The sequence below is a fragment of the Hemitrygon akajei genome, chromosome 3 (assembly GCF_048418815.1).
Source record: "Hemitrygon akajei chromosome 3, sHemAka1.3, whole genome shotgun sequence".
Lineage (NCBI taxonomy): Eukaryota > Metazoa > Chordata > Chondrichthyes > Myliobatiformes > Dasyatidae > Hemitrygon > Hemitrygon akajei.
Window position 1 is genome coordinate 180,972,797 of NC_133126.1, and position 27,747 is coordinate 181,000,543.

The window sequence follows — 27,747 nt, forward strand, 5'->3', positions numbered from 1 at the left end:
CCCTTTTCTCACCAAATTTCTCCCTTTCCCTCCCTTTTCCCAGGCATCATCTCTATCAACTGAGTTATTTCCCATAAACAGCAGCCATCCACTGATATTGCACACAAGCAGAATTAGACACCTTAATCCTTCACTGCACATCAGTAGACTATCCAAGTGTGAAGATACTGTAACTTGGACCAGGCCTGTTGCCCATTCAGCTGGATGCAGGAGTAGCAAACAGCACCACTGTCAGACTTACCTACCCGTGTCCTGGGATGGAAGCACGACAAGCTGCAGTGCTTCTACCACTGTCCTTGCCACAAACACACCAAAAAAAACCCATCAGGCATCAAATGTAAGATTTCCTTTCCAAGTTTTGCTTCAGATTTCCAGTATCTGTTTTTTCATCTTATCAAAATGATGATTTGGTGCCAGGCTTATGTTTTAAGGTCTGAAAATTGAAGGGGATTTGGGAGGTGGGGTTAAAGACATATAATGAAACAGAGAAACTTCTGAACTTTCCAGAACACATGTATTAGAATCACAGGCTTTTTTTTACCCGTGATTTTCATAATGACCTGGAGACTGAGAAAATTAGTGGAAAAAGTTAAGCATTGACCAAAATATATAGAACACTAACTCAAACTAACTTATTCCTTGTCAGCCGTGTGAAGACTACAGCATTTACACCATGTTCGCCACAGTCCTGACAGTCAAGATACAACTTTGAACCTTACTACTTCCTGTCGCTTCTTACCAAACCACTGTCCCATCACTCAACTCCAAAGGAAACTGATGTTCGCCATTGGAATCAATTATTGCTGATAGATGTTCAGCCCAATGACATTGGGGAAAACTCTCAAAGAAACATTTAGTCCGTTCAATTTCATGATCATTTCCATAAAAAATAACTAGTTTTCTTTCAAGTTTAAAATCTCTTCCTCTTCTGAAGCCTCCAGTTGGAGCTGATGCCATCATCCTACCAGGCAACACATTACAGAGAGTTCTCATGTCATGTCTGATGCTTCAGCACTCTACTATCCTTTCAGCCAATGGAACCAGTTTCCTATTTACTTACTGCACCTAAACCCTTATTTTAAGTACCTCATATCAAGTCTTTCTTAACTGTCTCCGCTCTGAGCACTTCATTTTCAGCACTGCAATGGAGTGGAGTGCTTGTCCTCCACCTCTTCCCCCATCTTCTTATTCTGGCTTCTTCCCCCCTCCTTTCCAGTCCTGATAAAGGATCTCGGCCCAAAATATTGACTGTTCATTTCCACAGATGTTGCCTGACCTGCTGAGTTCCGCTAGCATTTTGTGTGTGTGTGTGTGTTGCTCTGGATTTCTATCATCTGCAAGATCTCTTGTGTTCATGTGCAGTTCCCCATAATTTTTCAGGAACTTCCTAAGATGCTCTAAAATAGAATATAGTATCATTCACTAGTTACACCCATATGCTCCTGACTGTTTCATTTCCTTGTTTTCTCATAAATAGAATCGCCTTTCTAATTAGAAAGTACTTCTTCTCAAACAACACTCCAAATACCCGTCTTGTTTCCACATGGACTGTCCTTCGACTTATGTTTTGCATTTGATATCCAGGAATTTTATCTTTTCTTAGCAAATGTCACATTGTTATTCACAAAAAAAAACTTCTTCCATTCTCACTTTTTATTCTATTCTTTCTCAGTTGACATTCCACATGTTTAGTTCTCAGCCTCAAGAAACAAAAGGAAAATAAGCTATATGTACACTGAGTATAAAACTAGTAAAAAGAATTCCATTCTTCAAAAACTGTATTAAAGAACTTTTAAGGTAGACATTCATCCTCAGTCACACACACTAAATGGAAAACATAGCAACCAATGTTCTATTCCTTTGTGAAATCTGATTCAATTGAAGTCAATGTAATTGAATTTCACACAGTGGTTCAGCGAAGATGCAGTAGTATCAGGCACAGTTAGTGAATACGGCAGAGGATGAATTATCTGCCCCACTGTTTTATAAATATTTCTGGATTCTTTTTTCATGTTACGAGTTTTCCAAACAATTACCGTATTCTGCATTGAATCCCATAGATGATAAGACACAGGAACATGGCCATTTGGCCCATTGAATCTGCTCTGCAAACCTACAAGCCTTAGAGTTTAGGCTATTGCCTTTCAGGATCTACATTAACAATTGTAATGGAAGTGATAGGGCAACTGTTCACCATTATGTCATCGTCACAGGATCTGCACTTATAGTGACAGTGAAAATGTCAGTGTTTGCCATTATTAGTAGTAGAAAAGTATAGCAAAGAAACAGGCCCTTTGGTCCTTCTAGTCCATGCTGAATCCTTTAAACTGCCTACTCCCATCGACCTGCACCGGGAACATAGCCCTCCATACCTCTACCATCCATGTACCTATCCAAACTTCTCTTAAACATTGAAATCGAGCTTACATGCAGCACTTGTGCTGTCAACTCATTCTACACTCCTATGACCCTCTGAGTGAAGAAGTTTCCCCTCATGTTCCCCTTAAACTTTTCATCTTTCACCCTTAACCCATGACCTCTGGTTGTAGTCCCACCCAACTTCAGTGGAAAAAGCCTGTTGCATTTATCCTATCTATACCCTTCATAAATTTGTATACCTCTATCAAATCCTCTCAATCTTCTACGTGCCAACAAATAAGGACCTAACCTATTCAATCTTACCTTATGATTTGAAATCGACAGTAATTTCTGTTGGAAGGTTTTACCAATTTCCCAACCCTGCCCCGGTTGTACTGTCTGTAACTTCCCCAGTATAATCTCCAGAAATCAGCAATCTGAAATAAATGTCATGTATTCATGTATTTGACCTGATGTAAGCAAAATTAAAAATGTTATGCCTTGGGCTATAAATTAATATTATTCTAGAACTCTTACTTTGCAGACCTGGAGGTCACAAATCAATTGATTGTGTGTGTGTGTGTGTGTGTGTGTGTGTGTGTGTGTGTGTGTGTGTGTGTGTGTGTGTGTGTGTGTGTGTGTGTGTGTGTGTGTGTGTGTGTGTGTGTGTGTGTGTGTGTGTGTGTGTGTGTGTGTGTGTGTGTGTGTGTGTGTGTGTGTGTGTGTGTGTGTTTTGACTTCCCTCAGATCATTAAAATTTCAGTATGATTTGAAATTATCTATATTATGTAGACAGTTTACTATAATAATCAGCTTCTACCTTAATACTCTAACCTTGATTACACACTCTGTAACATCTATAATAATAGTGCTTTTTACTTCCTGATTTACTATGTGAAAGAACTCTTCGTTGTGGTTAGCTGTTGCGGTTAAAGTCAATCTTGGCAAACGCCAGAAATTCCTTGGAACTGACAACTTGGAAAAAGGTAATGCCACAGCACAGTGATCATTAGATGTCTTTAACGTCAGTCAGCTCTTTACTGCTGTCTACTAAGCCTGGGCGATCACGAGTACTTTGTTCTTGAGTTGGAAAGGAATACCTGCAATGTAACAGCGCAGCAGTCTTAGAAAGGGGGCAAGGAGAGGATAACCAAGATTGAGAGAAGGGGAAAGGGAGGGGAGGGAGTAGAAAGAACAGGAGAGGCATTCTGAAATGATCAATAAACCAGTTGCTTGGAATCAAATGACCTTGCCTGGTGTCTCAGGGCTGGGTGCGTCTGCACCCGTGCCACCAACCCCCACCCCGACACTCCTCTACCTGCCCCACACCCCTCTTGCCGCACTTCACCCTCGCCACTCCCACCAGACCTACAAACTCGTTCTCCACTCCACATTGATAAATACGGTTCTGTGCAAAGATCTTACACACCCTAGCGATATGTATGTGCCTAAGAATTTTGAACAGTACTGTATATAAATACAGTATGGTGAATAAGCTATATGCAGGCCTTGAATTAAAATCTGTAGATTAGAAAGGAAAGTCGAAGTATGATTGTAAATAAATAGAGGATGGCTGAAGACTAGTGCCACAAGGCTACAGAAAAAAATAGAAGCTGCTTGTGTATAAAGATGTTTTGCTGGAAAACCACTGTTTAAAATGAGAAGTACTACAGCATTCTTTAGTAAGCTTCAACAAAAAAAACTCTTTTGATCCTCTCACACAATAGCATAATGGAGAACATCACCTGCTTCAAGAGCCTTACCACAATTAGGTTGGAGAGCACTCTCTTTTAATCTAATGGTGCACAGAGTTTTAGAAAGTGCTTAAAATAAGAGAGAAACCACAGAGTCTGAGTATGAGAGATTCTATTCTAAAGGAGCACGAGTGCATGCTCTCACAAGCAACACAATTGTTTGTGTGTGTCTCAATGGTGCCTTCCTTTCTGTCAGTTTGTATCATCTCTCCTTCCTTTTCTATTTGTTTTTGAGGGTAAATACAAGTCAGGGCATGGGGGGGGGGGGAGGGTTTGTCCTTTACCCCTTGAAATCTTCCAATTGATGCCCAACTGAGAAAACAGTCTTACAGACTAAGACTCACACTAATACAACATTGAATGAATTACTCTGAACCTTCAGTCCAAGCATCCATATTGATTAAAATGCCGATTCATTTGTCCACATTTGACCCATAATCCTTGGTTTAATGTCGCATCCTAAAGAAGGCTTCTCTTCAAAATGGTACAAACACCTTGTCCCTGGGTGCAGGAAGTAGGCAGGCTATTTCAATAAAATGTATTCAGGGGGAACCAGAGGACAAGAAATAAATTAAATCAGCAAAGAACTAGGTTAGATGTTTGAAGAGAAGTGACGGCAGATGCTGCATTCTAGAGCAACAAACAATCTGCTTGAGGAAGTCAGTGGATCAAGCAGTATCTGTGTGGGAGGGGGAAGGAAATATCAACACTTGGGTCAAAAACTTGTATCAGGACAGGTGTTTGAAGGTTTGTTTCCACTAACAACTATCAACCTTTACAACATTTTGACAGAGGCACAGGGATTTGAAAGGTGTTGTGTCTTTGTTTGTAGGTGACATCACCACATGGTCAGACCAAGTGCCATGCTCATAATGTCCCTTGGCAGAAGATGAGGTGCTGTTCCTTGAGATTATGATGGGTTCAATGGGATAATGTAAGGACAATGCAAACCCAGAGAGAGAGAGAAATTAATAGAAATTTAGGGCTAATAATTTAGGGAGAGAGATAATGTGACCTGAAAGAGACAGGGCAAGCTACGAGAAAAGGCAAATGGGGAGATAATACAAGGATACAAAACAGGAGTTATAACTGAGACACATCGACATTTTTATTACAATATTTAGTGGGATTTTTTAATCCTTCGATTCACAGGTCACAACTAGAGAGCTACAGTCATTAGCTCCCTCTCTTGGCTGAGACGAAAAGATGCAGGCACCCAACAGAGTTCAGAAGCCAACTAAAAGGGTGAAAAGTTTTTCCCATCTGACATTAAAGGTGGAAAGAAATCCAGGAGAATACTTTACAGTTTACAAGGAACCAACTCATTCCTTATTAAATATGTATCATTGGCCAAAAATACAATTTAAAAATAGATTTCAGAACATAGAACATACAACAGTACAGCACAGGAACAGGCCATTCAGCCCACAATGTTGTACCAACTAGTTAAAAAGCAAATCAAATACATCCAAACAATAATCCCACCTACCTACACAATATTGATATCCCTTCATCTTCTTTAGATCCATGTGCCTACTCAAATGTCTCTTAAAAGCCTCTATCACCTTATTCGGCAACGCATTCCAGGCATATAGCACTGAGTAAGAAACTTATCCATCAAATCCCCCCAAACCTATTCCCTCGCACCTTCATTGCACGCCTTCTGGGATTAGACATTTCAACCCTGGGAAACAGATACTCCCTGTCTACTATATCTATGCCTCTCATAATCTTGTAAACCTCTATCGGATCTCCCCTCAGCCCCTGGTGCTCCAGCATAAACAGCGCAAGTTTATCCAGGCTGCCATGATAGCACATACCCTCTAAACTAGGCAGCATCCTGGTAAACCTCTCCAAAGCCTCAACATCTTTCCTATAGTGCAACCTGAACAATACTCTAGATGTGGACTAACCAGAGTTTTATAAAGTTACAACATAACCTCTTGACTTTTGAACTCAATTCCTCGACCAATATAAGCAAGCAGTCCATAAACCTGCTTAACCACCTTATTAACCTGTATTGCCACTTTTAAAGAGCTATGAATTTGGATCCCAAGAACTCTCTGCTCAACAACATTGTTGAGGATCTTGTCCTTAACTGTGTACTGTCTCTTTGCATTTGCCCTCACATTTATCTGGGTTAAACTCCATTTGCCTTTTCTCTGCCCATATCTGCAACTGATCTATATCGCACTGTACTCTTTGCCAGTCTTCTACACTATCCACAACTCCACCAATCTTTGTGTCATCCACAAATTTACTAACCCACCCATCTACATTTTCATCCAGGCCATTTATATACATCACAAACAGCAGAGGTCTCAGTATAGTTCCCTGCAGAATACCATTAATTACAGACCTCCAGCTCGAATAAGTCCCTTCAACCACTACCCCCTGTCTTCTATGTGCAAGCCAGTTCTGAATCCAAACAGCCAGTTTGCCATTGAGCCCATGCATCTTAATCTTTTGGATTAGCCTCCCATGAGGGACTTTGTCAAATGCCTAACAATCCATGTAGACAACATCCAATGCCCTACCCTCATCAATCTCTCTCGTCATCTTGTCAGAAAACTCAATCAAGTTGGTAATGCACGATCTGCCCAGCACAAAATCATGCTGGCTCTCCCTAATTAGGCTGTGGCTTTCCGAATGCTCATATATCCTATCCCTAAGAGTTTTCTCCAGCAATTTCCCTACAACTGACAACTCAACAGTCTACAGATCCCAGGATTTTCTCTTGCTCCCTTTTTAAATAAAGGTACAACATTAGCCACTCGCCAGTCCTCTGGGACCTTGCCTGTGACTAGATAAGTCATGAAGATGCTGACCAAGGCCCCAGCAATCTCATTCCTTGTTCCTTCAATAAACTGGGGTAAATCTCATCAGGCCCTAGGGACTTACCCACCTTAATACTCTTAAGAAGCCCAACACTTCCCCCTCTTGACCTCTAAATGCCCCAATGTATTTAAACACTCAGCAATGATCTCCTGCTATTCCATATCCTTTTCCTCGGTAAATACTAAAGCAAAGTTCTCATTAAGTATCTCTCACATTCTTTGCATCCAAGGAAATGTTACCCCCTTTATCCTTGAGTAGTCCCACCCACTCCCGAGTTTTACTCTTACTCTGTATGTATGTATGTATAGAATGCCTTGGGATTCCCCTTAATCCTACTTGCCAAGGGCTTTTCATGGCCACTCCTGACTTTCCAAATTCCCTTCTCTAGTTAATTTCTGGCTTCTTTATACTTGCGTTTTCCTTTATTCATTTACAGGATGTGGTCATCACCAGTTAAACCAGCATTTATTGCCCATCCCCAGTTGCCCTTGAGAAGTGGTGATGAGCTGCCTTCTTGAACTGCTGCAGTCCCTGAGGTGTGGGTACACCCACAGTGCTGTTAGGGAGGTAATTCCATGATTTTGACCCAGTCACAATGAAGGAATGGCGATATGTTTCCAAGTCAGGATGGTGAGTGACTTGGAGGTGGATTTCCAAGTGGTGGTGTTCCCAGGTATTTGTGCTTGTGTTTTAGATGGTAATGGTCGTGGGTCTGGAAGGTGCTGCCTCAGGAACTTTGGTGTGTTGTTGCAGTGCATCTTGTAGACAGTACACACTGCTGCAACTGTTCGTCAATGGTGGAGGAATTAGATGCTTGTGGAAGGGGTACTAATCAAGTGGGCTGCCTTATATTGGATGGTGTCAAGCTTCTTGAATGTTGATGGAGCTGCACTCATCCAGGCGAGTGGCAAGTATTCCATTACACTCCTGACCTGAGCTTTGTAGATGGTGGAGAGGCTTTGGGCAGTCTGGAGGTGAGTTGCATGCCACTGGATTCCTCGCCTTTGACCTGCTCTGGTAGCCATGGTGTTTATATGGCTAAACCAGTTCAGTTTCCTGTAAATGGTAACCCCCAGGATGTTGACAGTAGGGGATTCAGTGATGGTGATGTCACTGAATATCAAGGAATAATGGTTAGAGCCTCTCTTGTTGGAGATGGTCACTGCCTGGTATTTGTGCGTCTTGAATGTTACATGTCACTTGTCAGCCCAAGCCTAGATATTGTCCAGGTCCTCCTGCATTTAGGTATGAACTGCTTCACTATCTGAGGAGTCACGAATGGGGTGGAACATTGTGCAGTCATCTATAAACATCCCCACTTTTGACCTTGTGACGGAAGGAAGTTCATTGATGAAGCAGCTGAAGATGGTTGGTCCTAGGACATTTCCCTGAGGAAGTCCTGCAGTAATGTCCTGAGGATGAAATGATTGACCCCCAACCACCACAACCATCTCCTTTGTGTCAGGTGTGATTCCAACCATCCGATGGTTTTCCCCCTAGTTCCCATTGACTCCATTTTAGCTAGGGCATCTTGATGCCATACTCAGTCAAATGCTGCCTTGATGCTGAGGGCTGTCACTCTCACCTCACCTCTGGCATTTAGCCTTTGGACCATGTGCTTCACTTGATCCTAACCTCTGATGCTTTACATGCTATTCCTTTTTCTTTTTGACTAAATTCACCTCTCTGGATATCCAAGGTTCTCTTAACTTTCCATCCCTGTCCTTCCTTCTAACAGGAATGTACCTTTTCTGTACTCTGTGCAATTGATCTTTAAACAACCTCTACATGTCTAACGTGGACTTGCCAAAGAAAAAGTGTTCCCAATTAACTCTTCTTAATTCCTGCTTAATGCCCTCATTATTTGCCCTACTCCAATTTAAATCTTTCCTGCAAGGACCATACCTATCACAAACAAGAGAAAATCTGCTGATGCTGGAAATTAAAACAACACACACAAAATGCTGGAGGATCTCAGAAGGCCAGGCAACATCTATGGAAAAGAGTACAGTTGACGTTTTGGGCTGAGGCCCTTCATCAGGACTGGGGAAAAAAAAGAGGAGTCAGAGTAAGAAAGTGGGGGTGGGGGAGGAAGAACCACAAGGTGATTGCTGAAACTGGGAGGGGGATGAAGTGAAGAGCTGGGAATTTGATTGGATAAAGTGCTACAGGGCTGGAGAAGGGGGAATCTGATAGGAGAGGACAGAAGGTCATGGAAGAAAGGAGCACCAGAGGGAGGTGATGGGCAGGTAAAGAGATGAGGTCAGAGAGGGAAATGGGAATGGGGAGTGGTGGGGGGGGGGGCGCGTTAGTGGAAGTTCGAGAAATCGATGTTCATGCCATCAGGTTGGAGACCATACCTATCCTTGTATAGCTATCCTGAAAGTTAAGGAGTTGTGATCACTGTTCCCTAACTGTTCACCAACCAAAGGGTCGGTCACCTGACTGGGCTCATTACTCAACACCAGGTCCAGTATAGCCCCTCATCTCCTAGGACCATCCACATATTGATTTACAAAACCTCACAACAAAAGCCAGACTGTAGAGCGTTCCTGAAGATGTAGAAAGATATTCCTGTCAGACGATAAATCAGCAGACATATCAATGAAAGAATGATTGACAGGTTTTAATTATTTTGTATCCAACATTCAAATGTCTCAGAGTACGAGTCCTATTAGGATGCCCTAGTTTTTTTATTAGATTAAATTGCACCTCCATCAATTTGACTCTTGAAACCTGCTGTTCTTCTCAGCTCTTCCTTTCCTGTTCCATCATTCCTGGAATGATCCCAGGAATAAAAGAGTAAACATATGAGGAACATTTGATGCTTTTGGGCCTGTAAACCTATCAAATATTGAAAGGCCAAAATGGTGTGGACATGGAGAAGATGCTTCCTATAGTAAGAGTGTCTAGGATCAGAGAGCACAGTCTCAGAATTGAAGGACGTCCATTTATAACTGAGATGAGGAGGAATTTCTTGAGCCAGAGGGCGATGAATGTGTGGCATTCATTGCCATAGGTGGCTGAGGAGGCCAAGTCATTGGGTATATTTAAAGCAAGGTTGATAGGTTTTTGATTATTAAGGGAGACAAAGGTAAAGGGGAGAAGACAGAAGAATGGGGCTGAGATGTCTAGTAAATCAGCCAAGATATAATGATGGAACAGGCTTGCTGGGCTGAATGGCTTAATTCTGCTCCTGTCTTATGGTGTTATGGTCCATTGTCATCAGTAAGGGGGAAATGAGTAATGAAGAGTGTAGTTGCTGGGGAGAACTACAGTCAAAGCCCCACATCATGTAAACTGTCTGAGTTCTGACTTCAACAGCAGCATTTTGAGAAGCTGGCCCCTCTGCAAATGAAAATGTTGGTGTAACACCATTCGCAACTTGTAGAGGGACAGATGTTCTTCTTTCATACCAAGTGGTGCAAAGCTCATGGCAGAAGCTGCCAGTTCTCTCCTTCCACTGAAAGCTGCAGTGGTTACTCATTCACCTACTCACCATCCAGTAACATCACAAACATGGAAAACAAATTCACAGAGCTGCAGCCTGCAAGAGCTCCTCAGATGTTCCCAGAACCAGCTTGCAGACTTATGTCATCTTACATTATGCTGCACTTCAAAAACATCTGGTGTATCTCAATGCATCTCCACTTTGTACTCATCTACTGTCAACAAGATCCTTATCTTCTATAAAATTTAGCATAATTAGCTTGGCAATTTTATCTTTATTCATCAACATCATCTCTCCCTGTACTAGTAAGCATTCCTTAATCAGGATGCCTTTGAAGTCTTTGCTTTAAGTATTACTTCCTCCTTACTGTGTTGAAAGAGTGCCTGTATAAATACATTCTTTCCCATTACTTTAAATTTGAGAAAAATCTCCACCTTCCCCCAGCTGTTCACATCAAACCAGGCCTTGGAATATCAATGTGAGTAATAAAAAAGAACAGAATGATTATTGAATATATACTATCTCTGAAGGTTCTTGAAGGAAGTAATACACTAGATTAAGTGTTATCAAGACATATGAGATCTTTTTCATATGGAACAACAGCTTGACTTCAGAGTATTATTTTGATTGCCATATTACAGAAAAACATGGTATCAGTAAGATGGGATAGAGGAGATATACAAGGACATTGCCAGAACTGGAGGAATGAAGAGAGGTTGGCTAGATTGGAGTTATTTTCTAGAAGACAGGATATTAATATAAGGTGTACAAAATTGATGGAGCTGGAAAGAGTCAATAGGAGTCTATTTTCTTTTGCCGAGTGTCCAATAACTAGAAAGAAAGATTATTGATGATTGTTGAAAGGATTAGAGCAGGGGGTCCGAACCTGGAATCCATGGACCCCTTGATTAATGGCGGGGGTCAATAGCATAATAAAAGGTTGGGAACCCCTGGATTAGAGGGTAGTTGATGAATATTTTAAAGTAAAAAGTTATGGGTATCAGGAACTCATTGACCTAGAAGAGATAGAAACAATCGTCACATTTAAAAAGCTGTTGGGTGACCATTTGATATGCTATCACTTGTGGACAAAAACCTGAGACATAGATAGAATTAGAATGACTTTATCTTTAGCTGCTGTGGACATGATGAGCAATGGTTTTCTTTATGCCTTAAATTTCTAAGATATTTCAAAATTTTACCACCAATGTTGGCATCAGTTTTTCAGTTTTAATTCACATTGCCTTGCTGGATTCCTGAATTTTGGGTATGGGTTTTGCCTTGATTTCTCTCTAGATTTTTCCATGTAATGGTTACTACTTCTTACTGGTTTTAACTAAATTGAAAGGATAACACACATCCCACTCCACTACATCAAAGACTTTTGTGGATTGATGATGCAGGAGATGATCAGAAGATCCACAGTAAGTTCTGACTGAAAATAAAGAACCTCTCAATAGATTGATCAACAGATGTTCATATTTAGAAGACCAGGCAATACTTGAAGCTATAACAGATTCATTTTGCCACCAGAGCAAATATGCAGGATACTCATCACTTAGGTACCAAGAGAATATGGTCCTGCTGCTGTTATGGTTCTGTGTCTGAAAATTTACTTGGAAAATATTATTTTTGGCAGCACTTCTCCATACAAATGCTTGCAGTCTCTTGAATGCACAGTACATTGCTCTGAGATTTAACAAATTATCAGGAAGTCATCTAAACCAAACTGATCATCAGTGCAAATGGGACCAATTATAGAGCTCCATTCAAAATAGCCCTTTGGCTGAGAGTTTTAGTTTGAAATTAAGGCATGAGAAAATGCTTTGTTCCATCCACAACAAGAAGGATTTCCTAGCAGCCAACCATTTTAATTCCATCCCCCTTTCCCATTCTGATATTTCAGTCTATGAGCTCCTTGCCCTCAGGGTGGAGGAGAAATACCTCATACTCCAGCTGGATATTTTCTTCCCCTTCCCCCTTCTCCTTTATTCCATTTCCCATTCTGGTTCCAACTCACCCCTTCCCTTCTCACAAGCCCATCTCCTTCCTTTGCTGCCCCCCCCCCCCCTCCTTGTTTTTCTCCTGTGGTGCATTCTCCTCTTCTATCAGGTCCCTTATTCATCAGACCTAAGCCTTTTACAATTATCACTTCCTGGCTTCTCACTTCACCCCCAATCCCCCACCCACCCACCTTCCTCCTCACCTATCACATTCTAACTGTACCCTTTCCCCTCCCCTCCACCACCTTCTTATTCTTGCTTCTGCCCCCTTCCTTTCCAGTCTTAATGAACTGTCTTGGCCCGAAACATCAGCTGTTTGTTCCTCTCCATAGATGCTGCCTGTCCTGGTCTGCTGAGTTCCTCCAGCATTTTGTGTGTGTTACTCTGGATTTCCGTCATCTACAGAATTTCTTGTGTTAATGGAAAACGAATGACCGGTTGCACACAGGTACAAGTTTTGCACTCTTACTGAAAGGATATCAAAGCCGTGACAACACCAAATGCTGAGCCCATGGCAAACGAGCCAGCAAAGATCCAGGCAAAGTTCCCGACCGATTTAAAAAAGGCAGCGGTGTCAAACATGTGGGGATTGTCCTTTGGGCTGTAGATGGATATAGAGCTTGTAAAAAGAAAAGAAGAGTTGTTAGCATTTCACTGAAGTGAAACAGAGCAAAGCAACGACAATGTAAGCAAATCATTACTACAAAACAGAGGGCTTTGCTAAGGATGATGGAGCCTAATGGGTCTCCTTTCCTTGCATCTTTGGAAACAACTCTATTTCTGACTTCACTCTGTCTTTTATTCCATTTCAGGGTTCTTTTGAAGACCCTGACCTGGAGCTACACATTGACTTCGGTTTTTTTGTGGAAATAGGACCCGCTCTCAGGCCCTCAAGACTGGCCACTTTTCGATATGCTAAGGACACAGCCTGGAAGACTAGTGCACCTTCAGGATGCTGGATTTTCGTGGCTCTGGAGGAGAGTGGATTTGAAGTTGGTGCCACCGCCTGATGTGTCGTGGGAATACACGGAAGATCGAAACAGCGAGCTGGCTGCTGGCTGTGTGCCCGGAGACCCGAGTTCTTTGGGTACAGAGCTCGGAAAAAGTGATGCAACAGACTTTTAACACCATAAATCAGCGAGTTGTTTTGTTATGTCTCCCCTATCACTGTGAAACAGGGACAACTCTTTTTTCCTTACTGTCATTCATTCTTTGGGGCACTCTTCTGTTTTCGTGGATGTTTGTGAAGAATGTATATTGTATACATTTCCCTGACATTAAATGTACCTATTGAAACCTATTGAAGAGCACAAGGTAAGCACTAGAATCAAAACATGACTGGAACGTTTACTTTTATTTCAATGACAACAGAATTGTGAACCTTGGTTGGACAAAACCCCATCTAGAAGATACTTCAATTTTAGACATCATATAAAACTTGAGCAGCGCAATGAGTATTTGCCAAACTGATGTGAGGGCACAAAAGTTCACATTATCAGGGCAGTGTACATTAACTTATATTGCAATTCCTTGAGTTAAGAATCTATTGTGTTGTGTATCAAGGTGTTTGATTTATACAAGATTCATTAAGAGAGAATAAGATACCAATCAGCTATACAATTGGGAAATATTGCATGTGGTTCTGACCACCCTGCCATGTGAGGCAGGTTACTGAAACTAGAGGACCTGAGTTATAAGGACAGGTTGGATAGGGGGCCTATTCAAGATATAATAAAGCATAAGGGCTATAGATAAGGTAGACGGTGACAGTCATTTTCCAGAGGTAGGGAAGCCAAAGTTAGAGGACATAGACTTAAAGCAAGAGGGGAAGTTTTAAAGGCTCAACTTTTTCATGCAAGGCGTGGTTGGTAACTGAAACGGTCTGCCAGAGGAAGCTGGAGAGGTGGGACCAACTGCAATGTTTAAAAGACATTTGGGCAGGTATACGGAGAAAAAAAGGTTTAGAGCAAGGGGTCCCAAGCCTTTTAATGTCACAGTCCCCTACATTATCCAAGGGGTCCGTGGACCCTATTTTGGGAACCCTGGTTTAGAGGGATATGGACCAAAAGACAAGCAATTGGGACTAGCTTAGATGGATATTTTGGCCGGTTTGGACTAGCTGGGTTGAAAGAGCTGATTCTGTGCTGCTTCACTTTATGATTATTTGAGGCCATGGCAAAACAATTTGAGAGAAGGGTAATGGGCAATGGAACAATACACTGTAAAAATCCACAGAAGGCAACTGGTCAGTCTGGAATAAAAGAGTAAATCAAAAAAGTGGAAATATGATTCATTTGGGTTAAAGTATCCTTATTCCAAAAAAATATATTTTCATATTTTTTTTCTTCCCAGGCCACCTGTCTAATTAATATTTTTAGTCTGTTGTTGATTCTCAAACCTTCTCTACCAAGAATTGGTTAACTTGACAATGAAGAAAAATAATTATTAGGAGCCATTAGTCAAAGGACTGCCTGAAGATGACCTGACTTCAGTATGACTGGGTTTAAAGTTCAAAGTAAAATTTAGCACCGATGTACATACATGCCACCATATACAACCCTGAGATTCTTTCTCTGTGGGTATACTTAGCAGATCTATAGAACAGCGACTATGAACAGGAGTAATGAACAACAAACTGTGAAAATGCAAATCTTCATACCAACAGCCAGTGATAATTTGGTCTCCAGGAGACTTGCCTGACATTTTATTTACAAATCTGGGGCCACACACTAGTTGCAGGGACACTGTTAAAATGTGTACACCACTGGGGAGAGTGGATGCTACATAAATCCCATTACATCCATGTCAACCATCTGTGGCCACATACATTCATCCCATTTGCCTGCCCTAGGGCCGTATCCTTCCATACCTTCCCGGTTTAAATATGCCTAAGCTCTGCTCATTATCCCAGGTCTTGAGTGGCTTTAACTGAAGAAGCATGACTTTATAAAAATGTTTTTAAGCTATGTTCCTGATCTGACCCCTTCCAGTTTCTTTAGCCCACACCCCAACACTCCCACCTCTTAACTCCCAAATCCCATCCATGGATCAGCTTGTGTTGTAAATTCCTCACCAGAGAAAATAAATATTTTATTTTGCGCATGCCTGAGAAGGTGGTTGGATAAATATCTGCACCTTGTTTTTCCATGTAGATGTGTAATTTGTGTTCCTATCAATAGCTTTCTGAGTGCTCAACATTTCAATGTGAATGGTCCCTCTGGAAGAGCTGTCAGATTCGCTCCATTCTAGAATGACTTGTTAAATTTGTTAAGTCTTACACTGAAGTTACAAAGGTATGCCATCAATGTCACTACATACTGTTCCGCTAAAGTGAGTTATTCCTGCATTTCTTCAGAAAGAAATCAATACCACAGCTTATTTACAATATCTACTCATACTAAACCAGGCTGTAAAAGCTACTTAAATCACACTAGATTTGGGGAAACAAACCGCATGTGGTCAAGACACGGTAAATGTTTTCCTCTTTTGGTTTGCCATAGTCAGAGGAAATGTTCAGATCTGCAAATATGTTCACTGAAAGTGTTCACAATGCGAAGTTCAAAGTTCAGTTATCATAGTATGTATATGCCATCATTTTCTTGCAGGCATTCACAGCAGAACAAAGCAATACAATCGAACCAATGAAAAACTACAAATGAACAAAGACCGACAAGCAACCAATGTGCAGTAACATACAACACTCTTACTCTAATCCAGTAATGAGATAAACACCAGCATTCCTGATCCACTTGTAAGACGGTCACATAAGCTTCTCCATTAAAGATACAATCTGGAAATACTAGTTGCACAGACAGACAAACAGTGGATTATTTATGAATCCATATGTCTTGTATTGAAGATTTCAGTACTTGCCAATAGCCCATTTATTAAATGAGATGGTTTTCAACGGGTTTATGTTTTACAAATTAGCCTTGCAGGCAGTACAATTTTCCAAAAAGTAAGATCAACTTGTAATATTTAATGAATTGCATTCGTATATCACATCAACAATAAACTCTAAATAAGACTGTAAAACATAGGAGCAGAAATTGGCCATTTGGTTCATCAAGTCTGCTCTGCTATTCAATTATGACAGATTTATTTTCCCTCTCAACCCCATCTCCTGCCTTCTCCCCATAACCTTTGACACCCTTACTAATCAAGAACCTCTTAGCTTCCACTTTAAACAAACCCAACGACTCGGCCTCCACATCCACCTGTGAAATGGAATTACAGATTAACCACGCTCTAGCTGAATAAATTCCTCCTCATCTCTGTTCCAAAGAGACATCCTTCTATTCTGAGATTGCGCCCTCTGGTATATTTGGTAGGCTTAAATGAGATCCCCCTCATTCTTCTAAACTCCAGTAAGTATAGACCCAGAGCCACTAAAATGCTCCTTATATATTAACTCTTTCATTCCTGGGATCTTTCTCATGAACCTCTTCTGGAACCTTCGCAATTTTAGCACAGCCTTTCTTGTGAAAGCCATAAGAAAGCAAAATTAACATTAGAGGACAATAGAAATTATCTATCTACTTATATATACTTACTGTGGTGAACTACATACACCTGTCTGGACACGCCCCTCTGCTGACTGCTCCTGTGACTCCTCCCACAGACCCCTGTATAAAGGCGATTGGAGGCACTGCTCCTCCCACAGTCTCCAGGATGTTGTGCGGTGGCCTCTTGCTGCTAATCGTGGTCTCTTGCAGCTAATAAAAGCCTATCGTTCGCCTCCCGTCTCCCAGAGTTATTGATGGTGCATCACTTACAAACTACTCCAGCAAGTACAGGCCCACAGCCATCAAACATTCCTCATAAATGAACCACTTCTAAAGCAGCTAATCAGAATTTAAGCCCAGATTTAATCCTGATGAACAGGATGGCATGCTGGATACCCACTTTACAATCTGCCAGATCTTATGAACTTATAAGCACTGATGAGAAAACGTATGTTCCTATTTGCATCAATCAAACATCAGATCTTGTAGACAAATGAAACATTTTGCTTTCAGCATGAAATTTACGTAACTTAAAACTCCAACCCATTATTTCTTGCACATCTGAGATTCAAGGGACAAGGCATTTAATTAGTTACGTTGAAAATTCATTAATGCAATTTTTAACCTTCATGCTATGAAGTTTCACCATTTATTAATGCCAAGAAAAGCATTAGGTGATAGGCAAGAGTTGTAAAAGCATGTTCATCTGTCTGTATGTGGTCAGAATGCAAAGTGCACTTTGTGTAGAAGTGTCATCTTACACATGTTCTAAATCTGTGCAGCACAGCCCAAGTCTCTGATCACCTTGTTCCTCCTTGCCACAGGATCGAGAACTCACTCTAACAGGGCCCTGTGATAGTTTGCTCCCAATAGCTTTCCCACAGTTAAAGAAACAAGGCACAGGAATCTTTCATTCCTCACAACTGGAGCGGAAAGAAGTTATCCTATGGGACTGCTGAGAAAGAGAAGATGGAAAAGATGAAGAACAAGAAGAGAGGAGGTGATATCCAAGCAAATGATTCGCACATTTCACAGAGATCAAGCTGGGTGAGTGTGGACCCAGATGGAAAGGTCAATCAGCCAGCAGAATGAATATAAGATCAAGGAGAATAAACTACCCACTAGCTCGGTGGAAACACAGTCAAGAGGAACAGACAACATACTAGCTTTGTGAATGCGCTAGCTCACTGAATGAAAATTTCTGTCTGTCTTCACAAAAGTCAAAGATCCAGTGGGAGTGAAGAAATGAAAAAACTATGAGCAAGTCAAAAAAAAAATGTACCAGCAGTGTTAATGAACTTGAAAGTTGGTTAATCCCAAGGACACACTGATTTACATCTCTGCTGGCTTTAGAGATAGTGCGTACTCTGTTCTAAAGATTCTGGAACTACGGTAATCCTGCAGTTGGAGGGCAGCAAATGTGATCATATTTTTTTTAAAAAAAGGAGGCAGAGAAACTTAATATACAGGGGCTCTTTCTGAGAACTTAGAAGGAGTAAAGGGGACCTCAGCTAAACATACAGAATTCTGAAAAGACAAGAGCAAATGCAGGGAGAAAATTTCCTGTGGCTGAAGGGTCCAGGGCAGAGTTGGTGTATTTTATTTCAGACTGAGATGAAGAAAAATGTCTTCATTCAGAACATGGTGGAATTCTCCATTGAAGAGGTCTTCAAGTTTCATTGTGTTCACTATAAACACAGTTTCATAGATTTTTGGACATTAAGGGAATCGTATAATGCAGGGATAGTGCTGAGGTAGAAAATCAACTTTAAACTTAATGAATAGAGGAACAGTTTGAAAAGACTAGAACGGCTATGCCTGTTTTTATTTCTTATGCTCCAACGTTCAAAGTAACTTTATTATCAAAGTACATATACAAATCTGACAAACTCATTAAATTCATGATAGAATAATAACCACAATTGAATAAATGAAAGACCGCGCCAACTTGGTTGCTCAACCAATATGCAAAAGACAACAAATTGTGCAGCTACAAAATAAAAATAATAATAACAATAAATAAATAAGCAATAAATATCGAGAACATGGGATGAAGGGTCCTGGAAAATGAGTCCATAGGTTGTGCAAACATTTCAATGATGGTGCAAGTGAAGTTAAATGAAGTTATTCCCGTTGGTTAAAGAGCCTGACAGTTAAGGAGTTGTAACTGTTCCTGAATCTCGTAGTGTGAGTCCTGAGGCCGCTGTACCTTCTTGCTGATGGCAGCAGTGAGAAGAGAGCATGACCTGGTTGGTGGGTGTCTCTGATGATGGATGCTGCTTTCCTGCAACAACACTTCACGTAGCTGTGTTTAATGACGGGAAGGCTTGGGCCATACCCGCTACTTTTTGTAGGATTCTACATTCAAGGGCACTGGTGTTTCTATACCAAGCTGTGATGCAACCAGACAATATTCTCCACACCACACATCTACAGAAGTTTGTCAAAGTTTTAGATATTGTGCTAAATCTTTGCAAATATCCGATGTTCCATCCAGGGGACAAACAATCAATTAACTCTATGACTACCAACTGATCAATGTCTGTATATATTGGAGGAACAGATTACCAACTAACTCAGCGACTACACAGAGAAACTGAGGACATATTAGCTTAGTGAATATGGATTCAAGGAGAATAAACTGGTAGCTAATTTTTGGAATGTGAGCTTGGGTGGAATAGATTTAATTTGTAATTTTCTGAGCAGACTCACAAGTATTTCAGTACAATTCAATGGCTGTGGTACAGACTGATATATATAGTTCTATGAATGCCAAATAGCACACAATAGTATCTTGGTGGAATCCAGAAGCGGCTGTCTCGGGCGGTAAAAACCTCCTTCAAATGCAGCAAACGTGAACTCAGTTGAAACAATCCATGCCAGTAGAAAGGAGTGGGGATTTCGGTGAAACAAACTACTAACCTGTAAAATGAAAACTGTGCAACTGACCACACTCGGCAATAGTGGACATGGCCACTGTTTGGATCAAACACACAGAGAAAGATCTCGGTTGGAACTTACAGCTCCGCAGTGGAAGAAGTGGAGAGTCAGTGAGAGAACGTTGCAAGTTAACTAAGACCTTATTCAATGTACAAAAGTGTGGCCCTTGGACTTCAGCTTTGACTAAAGGGAGAGAAAAATAAATGAAGTGGATGGTTAATTCTAAGTACATTCTCAAACACAGTGAAGTGGAAATTACCCCGGGCAAAATCTTAGCTGAAGAAGTCACCCTAATTTAATACAAGGAATTTATTTTCAAAATTAGGGTGTACCTTTCATTAAGTTATTAACCAGGTGAATTTCAAAGCAGGAGGAATCTGGTGGTTTCAAAGATATTTGCCCACCCCATTACAAAGGCCATTATTTGGACTACCTGTAAAGGACATTTGCACACTCTTATATATTTAAGTCTTGTTCACAAAACAAGTGAGTTGTGCAAGACAATGGTTTCCTGAAAAAAAATGTTTTCTTCAGCCCAAGGTATAGTTTAACCTTTAGAATCTCTCCCTATTTCTGGTTGAGGAAGGACTTCAAGTTTTTTAGAGCAACTTGTGATGAAACATCAACTCTTTCTCTCACTCAATGAAAAGTGAGAGAAATGAAAAGTCTTTCGTTCAATGAAAAGTGCCCGACTTGCTAGGAATTTCTGCTTTTATTTCAGATTTCTAGTACTGGCAGCATTTTGGTTTAGTAATGGTAATCAGCCAGCTGCTGTGAAGTTCTTCATCAATTTTAGCTCATTTCTCACTTTGAAGTTCTTGGCCTAGATCTTGAATTGAAAATGGAAATGCACCTGTTTTGTTGATGCCAGGTTATCTGAGCACCTCATCCATGTTCTTACTCTGTTTGAACAGCTATTCTGCTTCCTACCTTTACAAAGAATTAGAATTAGATCTTTTATTTCTTACATGCATTTCACAACATGAGGGAGTAAAAATCTTTATGCTGCATCTCTGTACAAGAAAGGGAAATGTAAGAGAATATTGCCCAAACACTAATATTGTATACATAATTGTTTTGTATACTTGTGCATCCAATCAGATACAATGTACAGTCAGATCAATGCGTATTGATAAATCTGATGGCTCGGTGAAAGAAGTTGTCCCGGAGCCTGCTGGTCCTGTTGCAGTGGTAGTGTTTGCCAGATGGAAGCAGCCTAAGCAGTGTGTGGTTGGGGTGGCTGGAGTCCCTGATGATCCTCCAGACCCTTTTTACACACCTGCTGCTGTAAATGTCCTGAATAGAGGAAAATTCATATCCATAGATGTGCTGAGCAGTCTGCACCACTCTCTGCAGCGCCCTGTGATTGAAGGTGGTCCAGTTCCCGTACCGGGTGGTGACACAGCCAGTCAGGATGCTCTAAATGGTGCCTGTGTAGAAAGTCTTGAGGATTTGGGGACTCATGCCAAACTTCTTCAGCCATCTGAGGTGGAAGAGGCACTGTTGTGATTTTTTCACCACACAGCTGGGATATACAGTCCAGGTGAGATCCTTGGTGATGTGAACACCGAGGAACTTGAAACTACTCACCCTCACAACTACAGTCCCATTGATGTCAATAGGGGCTAGACTGTCTCAGTTTCTCCTGTAATCCACGATCAACTCCTTTTTTTTGACATTGAGGGAGAGACTGTTTTCTTGACATCACTGTGTCAGGGCATTGACTTCACCTCTGAAGGCTGTCTCATCATTGTTGGAAGTAAGGCCTATCAAGGCCTATAAGGCCTGTGATCTATAAATTTGATCACCAGATTGGAGCTGTGCCTGACAACACAAATCGCGGGTGTATAGAGAGTAGAGGAGGGATTCAGGACACAGGCCTGGAGAACTCCTGTGTTGAGGGGCAGAGGGGCAGAGGCGAGAGTAACATATAAAGCTGACATAAAAAGAATGAAGCACTGAATGCACACTGCCCAACAATAAGCATTGCTGGCAATTTAACAGACTCTTTAATTTCATGCAAATGAAGCTAACTCCTCCAAAGAAAATTGAGGAGATGAGCAAAATGTGTCAGGAAGTCAACAAGAGCAGATTTATACCAGACTTAATGAGAATGAACCGACAGCCTAGATTTTAATAAGGCCTCTGATGTCTCTCAGATCCTATTCTTTAACCTTTTTCACAAGTTCATCAAACATTAATTCCCTTAGAGCCTGCCTCATATTTTTTTAAAAACATGAATTTAACCCTTAAAATGGGAAATGACAGCAAAATCTGGAAGAAGCAGAACATCTGATCAAAATCACAGACAGGCATGTAAATGTAAACACAAGAAATTCTGCAGGCGCTGGTGGGCTTCAGCAGGTCAGGCAGCATCAATGGAAAGGAATAAACTGTTGATGTTTTGGTCCAAGACCCTTCATTGGGACCTGTTTTGGGATAAGCTGAATATGAGATTACAGTTTAGCTGGATTCTAGAGACAGTGGGTTAAAAGAGACTGCAAACTGGATCAAGACCTTGACATTCATACTTTCTAAGTATTAGTCAAGGATAGGTTTGATATTCATAAACACCAAAGATGCCACAGATGAGTCCATTTTATCTGTGTTACTCTAACAAGGAATCACAAGACTGGGAAAAACGAGGACTGGCAAACAAACCTAAACATCCAGTTGCTGAACAACAACACACACAAAGTGCTGGTGGAACACAGCAGGCCAGGCAGCATCTATAGGGAGAAACACTGTCGACGTTTCGTCCTGACAAAGGGTCTCGGGCCGAAACGTCGACAGCGCTTCTCCCTATAGATGCTGCCTGGCCTGCTGTGTTCCACCAGCACTTTTGTGTGTGTTGTTGTTTGAATTTCCAGCATCTGCAGATTTCCTCGTGTTTGCTAATCCAGATGCTGAACCTCAACTGACGTACGACATTAGAAAATCAAAAGATAGTGAAATAAGATCCTTCCCGCCACAGCTCATATTCAGCCATTGAAAGGTTTCATGGACCTTCATCAGGACAAAGGTCGTGAGAATAAAAGAGCAAACATTATCTTCAGTCTAATATACAAACTGGGTGGAGTAGATGCATATTATCTTCATCCACCATAAGAGGTCCCACACTGTGTTTATGTCATTACCTCAAAGCAAGTAGATACAGTAGCATTTTCGCCTCAGGTATCACCTAGCAATACAGGAAGGTGCTGGAAACATGAGTAATTTTCCTTCCCTTTGACAATATGTTTGTTGTATGAGGAGAAGTTAAACAAATACAGGTATCTAGAGGTATTTAGGGTGGAAGGTTATATGGGAGGCAGGGTTTAATGGTCAGCACAACATTGTGGGCCGAATGGCCTGTACTGTGCTGTATTGTTCTATGTTCTATGTTAAATTCAGTACTGAGCAAAAATCTTAGGCACGTATATATAGCCAGGATGCCTAAAACCCTGTTCTGCACAGTTCTGTAGTAATTTTATGTGCTGCTGCCACACACAAAAAAAATCACTGACATACGTGAGTGATGATAAACCCCATTCTGATTTGAGAGTGGGAGGGGGGGCAGGGAGAATGGAATCATGGTTGAGAAAAGGGGAAGGAAGAGGGGAGGGAGAGGAAAGCACTGCAGAGACATTCTATAATGATCAATAAACCAATTGTTTGGAATCAAATGACATTGCCTGGTGTCTCATGGCTGGGTGTGTCTGCACGTGCACCACCCCACACCCCAAGCACTCTTTTTCTGTCACCTGTCCCAAACCCCTCCCTCAATGCTCCACCCCCACTATTCCCAACATACTTTGCTCCCGCCAGATTTACAAACATGCTCTACGCTCCATGTTAACAAATCCAGTATGTGCAAAGTCTTAGGCACCCTAGCTAGACTTTTGCACAGAACTGTAAATAGGAAAGGTTTTAGAGGGATATGGGACAAATACAGGCAAATCAACACGTACAAACAAGCTGGATGAACTCAGCAGGTTGGGCAGCATCCGTTGAAATGAGCAGTCAATGTTTTGGGTCGAGACCCTTCGTCAGCAGCAGTCAACGGATGCTGCCCGACCTGCTGGGTTCATCCAGCTTGTTTGTACGTGTTGATTCGACCACAGCATCTGCAGTGTATTTTGTGTTTACGGGCAAATGGGACTAACTCAGGTTGGCATGGGTGAGTTCGGCTGAAGTTCCTTTTCCCTGTGCTGTTCAACTCAATGACTCAGAGTCTAGGAGAGACACACCATGGAAACAGGCCTTTCTGTCGACTGAAACACAATGGAAAATGGCCCTTCAGACTAATAAGGCCTACAAGGTTCTACTCATGGTTCTATTTCCTACATTCTTCTCAACAGGGATTTTTAACACATAACCATACGTTTTTGAATCTCTCATGTTCGTTCCCCCAGAATGCCTTGCACTAATTCGATTCCAGGTTTGATAGTCAATTTTTAGTCAGATTGTTCCCGGGAGTTTGACTTCGGAAAGCAACGATATTATGAAAAGAATACAGAAAACACCAAGCAGGAGGAAGCTAATTTTAAGGACTGAGTCACAAAGAGAAATTCACAGGAGAAAGTAAAACAAACATTGATTGAGGTGTTTAATATGTTTGGGGGCAGTGATAATCAACCCACCAGCATTCTAAATAAATCAGAATTACAGGAGGTGAGCATGAGATTTGCTAGCCTCCAGCAGCTATTTCATGTTACAGCATTTTTCCACAGTTGTAAGCTTCAAAATATTCTCAGATGTTACTCTTAATACAGTGTGATTACATCTTCATGCAACATTTAAGTGCTTGCTTGTGCAAATAATTTTCAGAAACTGTGAAACTATTTCCACTTAAAGTTTGTGTAAAATGCATTTAATCTTCACATAGATTTTCCATCCCTTTCTCCTTCAGATCAGTTCAATTTATATTTGGTTGCCAATAGCAGTCGATAATGATAAGGCAGTCAGACCCTCGTAATAGGACATCAATTTCCAACAGGCAACTCCTCAACTTTCTGTTCAAACATGTAATCAGTAGCCTTCAGATGAATGCAGAGTTTTTAAATACACTGTATGTTTTCACTGCTGTGCTATTCTTCTTAGACTGATTGAACAGCAAGCCAATTCAAGTTAAACAATAACGATCTGCATGGATAGAGCAGATATAGAATAACTAAATGTTAATATTCACGCATGACAACTCGTCTGAATATGCATTGAGTACATTTATTATCAAACTATACATATGTGGATCTTCCGGTCAAGATGGTGCCGGCATACAATGCTCCTTCGGTCGACATCTTCTGTTTAGATCATGAAACCATATATTTCACTTCTTTTTTTTAAATCTCTTACATTTGTTTTTCATCTTGAATGTGACTCTGGAACCACTGGAGCCTGTGATTTGCTGTTTGGAGATCGTCTGGGCGTTCCAGCACTCGGCAGTCTCTGAGAGGATTCCGGGAGGCAGGGGCAGCGTGCGGGAACCTCATGGCGAGCAGGCTGCGAGCAAATGTTCGACTTCATTTCACCGATTAAGGCGATGAGGGAGACTGAAACCTCGAGGTGAATGCGGAAGCTTGGAGATCATTTGGGTGCTTCAGCACTCTGCAGTATCAGAGAGGATTCTGGGAGACGGAGGCAGCGTGCGTGAACTTTGTGGCGAGGCGGCTGCAAGCCATTGTTTGATTCCATTTCGCTGACTGAAGCGACGAGGGAGATTGAAGCATCAAAGCATTTTTCTGCAATTTGAAGGTGGACTTGGACTGTACACTTTTTAAAGACTTACAGTTTCTTTTAATATTCTGTGTTTTTGGCCCAATCTTTCTTGTTTTTTTTTGTGCGAGGAAGGAGATTTGGGGGCCAATGTGCCTGATCCGTTTTGTTTGGTTTTTTTTGTGCAGGAGGAGGGATTTGGGGGTTGATGTGCCTGTTTCGTTTAGTTTGGTTTTTTTTGTACAGGGAGGGTGGGATTTTAGGGGTTAATGATCATACTGCCTTTCTTTTCCTTCTTAGTTTCATGGCTACCCAGAGAAGAAGAATTTCAAGTTGCATACTTGGATAATAAATTAACGTCTGAACCTTCGATATGTCACCATATACTACCCTAGATTCATTTTCTAGAAGGCATTCACAGTAGATGCAAAGAAACACAATAGAATCAAGGAAAAATTACTGTACACACAAAGATGGGTCAACAACCAATGTGCAGACTGGGCAATTACAAAAATAAACAAATACAGGTTTCCCCTGCTATCCGAAAGTAGAGTGTTCCTATGAAACCTTTCATAAGCCGAAATGGCGCAAAGTGGAGAAGCAATTACCATTAATTTACATGGGAATATTATTTGAGCATTCCCAGACCCAAGAACTAACCTACCAAATCATATCAACTAACACATAAAACCTAAAATAACACTAAAATATAGTAAAAGCAGGAATGATATGATAAATACACAGCCTATATAAAGTAGAAATAATGTATGTACAGTGTAGTTTCACTTACCAGAATCAGGAAGACAGCGAGCACACTGGAAGGTTCACGCATTTTTCTATCATACAGTTCTTTACAAGCACTCAAAACATCCTGCAGACCTGCCCTAAACCTATGTGCCCTTTCAAACGCAGTTCAAAGCTATGGCGGCTTGATGCTGAGTGTTTGTTTTGCTGAGAGCAAAACAAACGCTGACCGCTATTTTCACTTTTTGCCACTCTCGCTGCTCGGGATGCGAACTGCCTCTATAACGGCTCACTGCAAAACAAACGCCGAACACTATTTTTGCTTTTCGCCTTTTTTTGTAAAAGCGAAAATCCTCGTCGGATTTCTTTCAGTTAGTGAAAACAGGTACTAATGTAGGTCTTTAGTAAAAGCAAAGTGGCATAAGCGAACTTTCGTAAAGCGGGGGATACCTGTATAATAATAATAAATGAATATTGAAAACAGGAATTGTAGAGTTCTTGAAAGTGAGTCCATAGGTTGTGAAACAGTTCATTATTGAGGTGAGTGAAGTTATTTACACTGGTTGAGGAGCCTGATAGTTGAGGGATAATAACTGTTCCTGAACCTGGTGGTGTGGAACCTAAGGCAACTGTACGATCTTTCTGATGACAGCAGTAAGAAGAGAGTGTGGCCTGGATGGTAGGGGTCCTTGTTGATGGATGTTGTATTCTTGTGGCAGTGATCCTTGTAGATGTGGACGATGGTGAGGAGGGCTTTTCTTGTGATGGACTGGGCCGTATTCACTGCATTTTTGTAAACTTTTCCATTCATGGACATTGGTGTTTCCATACCAGGGGGCATTGTCTAATGAGGTTGATTTTAAGGTAGGCCTTCAAAGAAAAGGAGCAGTGGAGACATATAGGGAGAAAACTCCAGCTGAAGCCAGATAGGATTCAGAAATAGAGGACTGCATGAAAAGCCAGAAGTTTTGTGAAATGTGGAGTGAGAAGCTACAGATTTATAAAAGATTACAGAGATGAAAGGGGATTTGAAAACCAGAATGAGAACTTGAAAGAGAAGGCACTGAGTTATTGAGACCTAATGTGCATTGGTAAACAGATAGGTGATAGGTGAACAGACATTGGTACAGGTCAGGAAATAGAACTTGATGACAGAGAGTTTCTTAAGAAAATTTTTATTGGTATGATCATATTTGTCATGCACTTGTCTGATCTACTGTAAAGTTAAAAAAAAACCTTTAGTTTGAAATGGCATGTCTGTCCAAGGTCTCTTCTACTTCATGATGAGGCCAAACTCTGTTTGGAGGAGAAATAACTCCTATTCTGTATGGCTAGCCTCCAATCTGATAGCATGAACATTGATTTATCTAACCTGCTGTAATTTCTCCCCCTGCCACCTTTTCTCTGTTTTCCCATTCCCGTTTCAGTTACCCTCTCAACCCTCTCTTCTCCTCGCCTCC

At 41.2% G+C, this 27,747-nt stretch overlaps 1 protein-coding gene across 3 annotated transcripts in view; it reads right to left on the bottom strand.

Moving 5' to 3' along the window:
* Positions 1-27,747, bottom strand: part of LOC140725691 (sodium/hydrogen exchanger 9-like) — a 531,897-nt gene that overhangs the window by 339,675 nt on the left and 164,475 nt on the right. For all 3 annotated transcript variants that reach the window (XM_073041518.1, XM_073041520.1, XM_073041519.1), the window contains exon 7: positions 12,885-13,023. In XM_073041518.1, coding sequence (XP_072897619.1) covers positions 12,885-13,023 — 139 coding nt within the window. The remainder of the gene's footprint in view (positions 1-12,884; positions 13,024-27,747) is intronic.